At 48.4% G+C, this 8,903-nt stretch overlaps 1 protein-coding gene across 1 annotated transcript; it reads right to left on the bottom strand.

Annotated features, from left to right (window-relative positions):
* Window positions 1-919, bottom strand: LOC119288417 (disease resistance protein Pik-2-like). Its single transcript, XM_037568033.1, has one exon. The coding sequence runs from the start codon at window positions 875-877 to the stop codon at window positions 29-31; it is 849 nt and encodes a 282-aa protein (XP_037423930.1). The 5' UTR covers window positions 878-919; the 3' UTR covers window positions 1-28.
* Window positions 920-8,903: the final 7,984 nt, after the last annotated feature.

Raw genomic sequence — 8,903 nt, 5'->3', positions numbered from 1 at the left:
TTTGGTGCTAATTTATCATGTACTAACTTTATGAATTTGAAATTACATAATAGGGTGGGTACCTTTTGTTCTCGAGTAATCCTCGGAGTTCGTTGATTAGCTCCCTTTCATCCAGTTCCAAGTTCTTTTGCCCAACAAGTTCGAAGAGTATGTGATTGAGAAGTTTCTTCATGCTAGGGTTCCGTCCTACTGGAACAAAAGCACTGCAATCAAACTGTGCTTGGCACTTATCGTACAATGCTTTGGCAAGAGTTGTCTTGCCAAGGCCTCCGAATCCAAAAACAGAGAGTATCTGGAGTTGCTTGGACACATCACCGTCCTCGTTACTCAACTTCTTTGTTAGCTCATTCAATGAATCATCAATGCCAACAAGCTCTTTCCGGTCCTTGTACAGAGCCGATAGGCGAGGGTCAACCATGAGTGGGCCAGCTAGATTAGGAACCGCATCATTGACCTTGTACCGGTCACGCCGGGCAGCCACCTTCTCGACACGAGCTTTGATCTCTTTAATATCGGCGCCGATGGCATGGCGTGCCATGAACTCAGTGAACAAGTCACTCATCTTCTTCTTGAGCCGTTTGAGCTTGCGCGGCTTGACGGCAGGTTTGGTGCCCATGACCTGCACCAGGTACTTATCGATGATATCTTCTATTTTGTATGAAAGGTCTCTGACCTCGTTTGCCCAGAGCTTGACTTGCTCATCGAGCTGGTCCCGTGGCACGTCCCCAACCTTGCGGAGGGCAACTTGCATGCTCTCCAGCTCTCTATTGAGATCTTTGACGTCTTCCTTGACTCTAGTCTGCAGTTTGTACTCCTCCTTGAGGAGTTCGCCGAGCTTGAGGATCAGGCTCCCCATGGCACCTGTTGCGTGGTCCATAGCTCGCACTGAGCAGCTGGGTTTTTGGGTGTAAAAATGCTTCCTTTCCTTTTGTGATGGCGGGATGAGTGGCTAGCTAGACTCTTTATAGATAGGAATGGGATAGTACAGACTACATATGGATAAGCCAGCTCCTCTTAATTTGTGTGGTTACTGTGCAAGTGTCGACATTCCAAGACTATTCAACACGAAGTTTCTATATTTAAGAATATTCATCCGGGGAAAGTTCACGGTAGTTGCTGGAATTTGTGTGGACGCTATTTAAGGGCCTCTTTTGCTCAAAAGGTCTATTTTCACATCTAAATCACTGCCATACAATGTGCAGGGAAGTGGGATTCAGACACTCAGAATTTGTGCTTGGGATTCAGTCCAAGACTTGTATTCACTTCTGAAGTATGTTCACTCAGGGAACATCCAAACATTCAGTACAGACAACAAAGGCAGACCAAGCATTCAACGTCAACGTTCAACAACGCCAATACTCATCCACGGGACCACAAGCAGACACTGATGGCTTCTGTATAATTTACTCCTTTGCCAAGGAAATTCAAAGAAATACCCTTCTCAGTTTTTGGAAATTCAGAATTGTTCATCATTTCCTTAAAATTCTTGAGTATACACCTGGGAGAGATCAGCCAAATCAGCAGTCGCAAGGCTACTATCAGCCATTCATCAGTGGCTACTATCAACCTTCAACTGACTACGCCATTCGTTGGAGCGTCTCAGCGACGGTGCCAAAGACAAGGTTACCGCGGGTACATGATGAGAGTTGAGAGCGCAGCGATGGGATAGTCACGGCCCCAAAGCAACGGAGGAGAACTTGACTGAACACGGATGTGCCTCCACAAGCGGGTACCGGTGGCTGCTATACAGTTTACCCTTTGGCTCAAGGTTTGAAATTCAGAAAGTGTATCTTTCTCTTTGTTTTGAAGTTCAGAAGAGTGTTTTTCCTTCAACTTATCTAGTATACTTTTGGAATGAAATTACCTGATTCGCAGCCACCTTTTGATTTCATTTTTGTAGAGCTGGCTCGTACGCACATAAGTTGTACTTAACAATGCAGCATATACATATGAACAGATGTCACCACACCTGTGTAGTTAGATAACCCAGGCATCTCAAAATGATCACACTCGTCTTCCATATGTAAGGAATCTTGTTTTGTATAGTTGCTTGCAACTTGAAGATACTGACGCTTCACTAAGTTACAAATTTGAAGGCTTGTGCAGACCATGGTTCGAATTAGGATTTCTTTGGCCAGCTGTAAGAAAAATCAACGATCTGAATTCCAAAAGTATAGTAGATAGAAAAAATAAAAAAATGATGTGACAAAAGGCACATGAATTTCGACGTTCGTAAGCACTGGTCTATGGTACACGCCACGCACGGCTGGAACGCAGAGCCAGCCCCCACACGGGTGGGAACTGGAGGTTTTTTGTTTTTGTTTTTTTTGCCTACCTACATCTAGATTTTTTGGTGCGCAATCAGATAAAGGTGGAACAAAAGGAGAATATTAAGTTTCATGTAATGAGAGGGAGTACCTGTGTATCTAGGTTACATGAAGTTTTCTCCTTTTTCAGCAGCAACTGTCTCCACCCAAATTGCTTCAGCTGCTCCATTAGCTAAAGCTTCATACTCTGCCTCCATACTCGATCTAGAGACAGTTGGTTGTTTCTTGGAACTCCATGAGACAAGATTTGATCCAACAAACACAGCAAAACCACTAGTGGAACGGCGGTCATCAATGCATCCAGCCCAATCAGCATCTGTGAAAATACTGACACCAGTGGAAGGAGATTGACGAATCCTCAATCCCGTACTCAAAGTCCCTTTGACATAATGCAATATACGCTTGACAACTTCCCAATGCGCATTAGTCGGCTGTGATAAATACTGGCAAACCTTGTTGACTGCAAAGGACAGGTCAGGACGAGTGAGCGTTAAATACTGAAGTCCTCCAACAATGTTGCGATATCGAGTGGCATCCTCAACACCCAAGGGAGTGCCGACCTCACGAGCCAGATGCTCAGTGGCAGATAATGGTGTACAGGTAGGCCTGCAATTCTCCATACTCACACGATGAAGAAGATCAAGTGCATACTTGCGTTGAGTCAGTGTCATGCCCCCTGAATTGTAGGATACTTCAAGCCCCAAGAAATACTGGAGACGACCAAGATCCTTGATGGGAAAACTGTCGGAGAGAGATCTCACCAGACGATCAACTGCAGCCGGAGTGGAGCCAGCAATGACAATATCATCAACATACACAAGCATGTATATCTGGACGCCATGCGCAACAAAGATAAATAGAGATGCATCCGCCTTGGAAGGAACAAAACCAAGCTGAAGAAGTCGAGCACTGAGGCAAGCATACCAAGCACGTGGTGACTGTTTGAGACCATAAAGAGCCCGTTGCAACTTGCACACATGCGAAGGAAACCGAGCATCTTCAAAACCTGGTGGTTGCTGCATATAAACAGTCTCGAAAAGAAAGCCATGAAGAAATACATTGCTGACATCAACTTGCCTCAAACTCCATCCTCGTGAAACAGCAAGCGAAAGAACCAGATGAATAGTGGTCGGTTTGACCACGGGACTGAAAGTATCACCATAGTCAAGACCTTGCTGTTGAGTAAAACCACGAGCAACGAGGCGAGCCTTGTGCTTGTCAACAGACCCATCAGCGTGTTGCTTCGTCTTGAACACCCATTTACTGCCAACAATTAATGTTAACGCCAGGGGGTCAAGGAACCAAGACCCATGTGCCATTTTGACGAAGCGCTGCAAACTCAACAGCCATAGCATCACGCCACGCCGGCTCACGGAGGGCATCACGATGTGACACCGGTGTCGCAAAGAAGGCACGACGAAGAGGATTATACCGCACCGTCCCATCAGTAAATTCCTTCTCACGACGAGTAGCATCACGGGTACGAGTCACCATTGGGTGAGGGGGCTCGACAGCCGGAGGCGTAGGCGAGGATGGCGACGGTGCTGAACTTGGCGACGATGCTGGACTTGGCGACGGTGGCACAGGAGCCAGCGAAGATGGCTCATGGGCCGACGAGGCACACGGGGAGCCGGCCGCCGCTCCAGGTGCTGGTGAGGCCGACTCGTTGGCTGGCGAGGCCGACTCGCGGGCTGGCGAGGCGCAGAAGGAGCCAGCCGCACACGCAGGCGGGACCCTGCCTGGGAAGCCTGGCCGCCATGCACGTCGATCTGCATGGCGTGTACGTCGAGCGTGGCCGGGCGTGGAGCCTGTACGGGAGAAACGCTGGCTAGGCCAGAAGGATTAGTAGCCAAGTAGGTTAAGTCATAATTACGCACATGAGCACTCATAGCCAGTTATGTGGATGGAAAAGAAATAGCCTTGTCAAGTGTAGACACATCGACAATGACACTTGGGAGTACAAACGGAAAGACAGTCTCGTCAAAGATAACGTCACGCGAGATGTATATACGACCCGTAGATCGATCAAGACACTTGTACCCCTTATGCATAGGACTATATCCCAGAAAAACACACATCTTGGACCAAAACTCTAGTTTGTGTGAGTTATACTTCCGCAAACTAAGCCAACAAGCACACCCGAAAGTACGAAGAAAAGAATAGTTGGGTGGAATTTTCAGAAGACAATGAATAGGAGTATCTCGACCAAGCACGGGGGTGGGCATGCGGTTAATTAGGTAACACGCAGTCAGAAAAGCTTCATCCCAATAATGTAAAGGGAGAGAGTGAGCCAACAAAGCAAGACCAGTTTCAACCATGTGTCGGTGTTTGCGCTCGGCAATGCCGTTCTGTTGGGAGGTGTGAGGGCAAGAGACTCGGCGAGAGATGCCCGTACGAAGAAAATAACGGTGCAACTTATGGTATCCACCCCCCCCCCCAGTCAGATTGGACAGCTTTAAGCTTAGCATCCAAAAGGTGCTCAACATGTGCTTGAAAAGCATAGAACACCTGTTCAACATCAGACTTATGTTTTAGTAGATAGATCCAGCAAAAACGGGAGTAGTCGTCAATAAAACTCACATAATACTTGTACCCCCCAGAGGTAGCACGAGCAGGGTCCCAAACATCAGTATGAACTAATTCAAGAGGCATAGTAGACACACGAGCAGAAGTAGTATAAGATAGTTGACGACTTTTACCACATTGACAAGCATCACAAACTAAAGCAGAAGTATCTGAGGTTGAACACTCGAGATCATTATTCCTAACAATGGAACTGATGACATTTTTGGATGGATGACCGAGATGCTGATGCCACTGAGATGAGGAGACACGGACGCTGGACGATGCTTGACGCTCGGACAGATGCGAGGCTCGTCCGAGTGGAAGAGGGTAGAGCCCTCCTTTGCTTCTACCTCGAAGAATAATTCTCCTGGTGGCTTTGTCCTTAACTAGGAAAAAATATTTATGAAATTCAATGAAGATACGATTATCCGACACAAGACGATAGACTGATAGAAGATGTTGGCTAATATTTGGAACATATAAAATATTATTCAGGCGAAGAGAAGAACCGGCTAAGGTCGAGTGCCCAATATGCGAAATAGACAAACCTGAGCCTTTGGCCACCTGAACCTGATCATGGCCGCCGTAGCGCTCGCGGAACTGAAGACGGTCTAGGTCACTAATCAGGTGATCCGTGGTGCCGGAGTCCAGAACCCAGTGCGTGGAGTTGTTGGAGGAGGTCGACGCATTATATGTCGAGAGGCCATTGCCGCTGGAGTAGTCTGAATCGAAACGCTTCTTGCAGGTGTCGGCTTCGTGACCCCAATTCTTGCAAATCTGGCACCTCGGGCGCCAGCGACGATTGCCGTTGTGGCCGTTGCCGCCTCCTCCACCGCCGTTGTTACGATGGTTGTCTTGGCCGCCGTGCTGGTAGCCCTGCCCCTGTTGCTGCGAGTAGCCTCCAGCAGGGCGGACGTTGGCGGCGCGATCAGTGTCGTGTGCTCGAGGAAGGTTGACGGGGGCGGGAGCACCGGACCGTGCCACGGTGTTGGCCGACGAGGTCCACTCCTCATCGTCGGCCTGCTGCGACAACTGCAGCGCTTCATAGTTGAGCACCATGGAGTAGAACTCAGCCAGCGCGACCGGTGTAATGACGACGCTGAGCGAAGCCGCGATCTGGTTGAAGGCCTTTCCCAATCCGGTAAGCATGTAGTCGATGATCTCGTCATCAGCGAGGGAGGATCCAGCGGAGGCCATGGCGTCGGCAAGAGCCTTCACCTTGTGCATGTACTTGCTGGCAGTCATGTCGTTCTTCTTCCGCGACTGAATCTATCGCCGGATGTGCCGAACCCCGACACGGTTCTGTGCGCTGAACATGGCATGGATGGAGGTCCACGCGGCAGCAGCGGACTTGCCGCTGATCAGCTGAGACGCAATGTCCTCCGTGATGGAGGAGAGGAGCATCCCGAGGACCTTCTGGTCCTGCGTCCACCACATTGCATGCGCAGGGTTTTCCACAGTGGTGGCGGCATCACCCGCCCCCCAGGAGATGGTTGTGGGCGGAGCAGCGATGGAGCCGTCGAGGTAGCCATGGAGAGAGGCACCGGAGAGATGCGTCACGGTGAGGGTGCGCCATAGCGGGAAGTTGCCGCGATCCAGTCGTACGCCAAGGGAAGGCACGATGGACGGGACTAGCACCGTCACGGCCGGAGGCGTCACAACCGGTCCGATAATGGCCAGTTGCATCGCTGCGGAGGAAGATCCAGACGCCATCGAACAGGAGCTGCGAGACCGGGCGGTGACGCGGGAACGAGCTTCGACGCGAGATCGATCGAGCGAGCGGCGACGTGAAAACGGGTGTGCGGCGCGGCTTCGACGCGAGATCGGGCGTGCGGCGGCGCGATGGGAAAGAGGCTCTGTTACCAAGTTTGATTTAGGGTTGCGTGGGGCATAGCCTCCACATATCTCGTATGTATATATATAAGACCAACAATACAGAGTTAGATTATAACACGACAGGTATAAGACCGTTTCCAACACAAATAAGTGTTAGATTTCGAACCATAGAGCAGTAAACACCTCCACATGGTGATGTTTATCAGTAACGAAACCTCTTGAGATAGGCGTAAGGATGGCAATTTTACCCATGGGTACGGGTACCCACAGATACCGTACCCGCATGGGTAGGGTATGGGTACAATTTTGTACCCATGGGTAGTACCCATACCTTACCCGTTAATTCGTGGGTAGGGTACGGTATAGCTTTGTACCCATGGATGTACCCATACCCTACCTGTTTATACTGACAAGTTACATACTTGTCGGATGTTATTTGGTGAAGTGTGTTGCGAGCTTCTGAATCTATGTTAAAGTTATCACCAATTATCAATTTGAGTTGATATAATTGTCTTGTACTCATCTATCGGTTATTGAGTTGAGGTAAATGTATTTTTGTCAAATGATTTATGAATGAATGTAAAATTATGAACACTTGTGTAGTGTTTTATCTACCCATTGGGTAACCAATGAGTATGGGTACCCGTCGGGTATGGGTACGGGTAAAGTTTCATACCCATGGGTACGGGTATGGGTAGAATTTTGTATCCATTTACTACACGGGTATGGATATGGTATTGCTCTCACCTTCCCATACCCTACCCATTGCCATCCTTCTGGGAGTGAAGCCGTTGTGCCGATTGCTTCTGGGAGTGAAGCCATTGTCGAGATCGTGGCTCCGGTGCTGCAGATTATGCCTGAGCTGCAGAAGCTTTGTGGGGAGCCCACTTCGCCTATTTTGATGGTGCTTCCTAAGGAGATGGGGTCGCTTGGAGGGGACTTGGCGATGCCGACTGCGACCTCACCGTTGTCGTTGGAGTCCAGTCAGGCACTCGCCTGTGTGGACCGTGGAGGTTTGGATGTTGCTATTGTTCTCTCACCTGAGGTTATTGCCCAGGTGGCATCTGTGGGTGCCGAGGTTGATGAGATTGGTGTTTTGGCAGCTACTTCTGAGGCGCCGAAGCCCATTCGGTCGCCCATCTTTGACCGTGACGCTATGTTGGCACGTATTGATAAGGTGGTCTTCATTAAAAAGCTTGACCTTTTGCTCGCCTCCTTGGAGGCAACATGTCATGCGTCTCGCAATGTGATTGCTTGCCTCCTCGTGGATGAGGTTTCTACAGGAAAAATAAAGAAGGTGAAGAAGGCTCTCAGGAGCATAGGCACTAGTAGAAAAGGGGCCAATGGTCCAGGCCGGTCCAGCCCACTAGTCCTGGTTCAATCCAGAACCGGGACCAATGGGGGCATTGGACCCGGTTCGTGAGCCCCGAGGGCCGGCCGGGCCACGTGGGCCATTGGTCCCGGTTGGTCTGGACCTATTGGTCCCGGTTCGTGGGACGAACCGAGACCAATGCGCCTCGCTCCTGGCCCATCACTATTGGTCCCGGTTGGTGGCCTGAAACGGGACCAATGGCCGCTCATTAGTCCCGGTTCGTCCCATAAACCGGGACTAAAGGGTTGGTCCTCGTTGCGGCCAAATTTAGTCCCACCTCGCCAACCGAAGGGGAATCAGACCGGTTTATAAGCCCCTACCTCTCTGCCTTATTGAGCTCCTCTGAAAATGAAAATAGATGCCCTTATATAGGGAATTTAGCCTAAATTCATACGAATTTCTCTTGAAATTTGGTATGAATATAATTTGAATTTCCTCTATAAGCGCATCTATGCTCATTTATGAGTAGCTTTTTATATATATTTTTTTCTTTTCTGCTATATTTATTTTTTTTCTTTTTATTTCTGAATTGTAATAAGTCATTAAAAATAAGCATCTATGCTCATTTTTTTAGTAAAGTTAATCATAACTATTTTTTCTTCTATTTAGTTTTGAATTGTAATAAGTCATTAAAAATAAGCATCTATGCTCATATTTTAGTAAAGTTAATCACAACTATTTTTTCTTCTTTTTATTTCTGAGTTGTAATAAGTCATTAAAAATAAGCATCTATGCTCCTTTTTTAGTACAGTTAATCACAACTATTTTTTGCTTCAATTCATTTCTGAGTAGTTTTCTATATA

The sequence above is a fragment of the Triticum dicoccoides genome, chromosome 4A (assembly GCF_002162155.2).
Source record: "Triticum dicoccoides isolate Atlit2015 ecotype Zavitan chromosome 4A, WEW_v2.0, whole genome shotgun sequence".
Classification (NCBI taxonomy): Eukaryota; Viridiplantae; Streptophyta; class Magnoliopsida; order Poales; family Poaceae; genus Triticum; species Triticum dicoccoides.
Note: the sequence above shows the minus strand (reverse complement) of the source record. Positions and strands in the feature narration are given on the sequence as shown.

Bases quoted from the DNA above. Each gene is read 5' to 3' on its own strand.
- LOC119288417 (XM_037568033.1), bottom strand. From the start codon at position 877: ATGGACCACGCAACAGGTGCCATGGGGAGCCTGATCCTCAAGCTCGGC.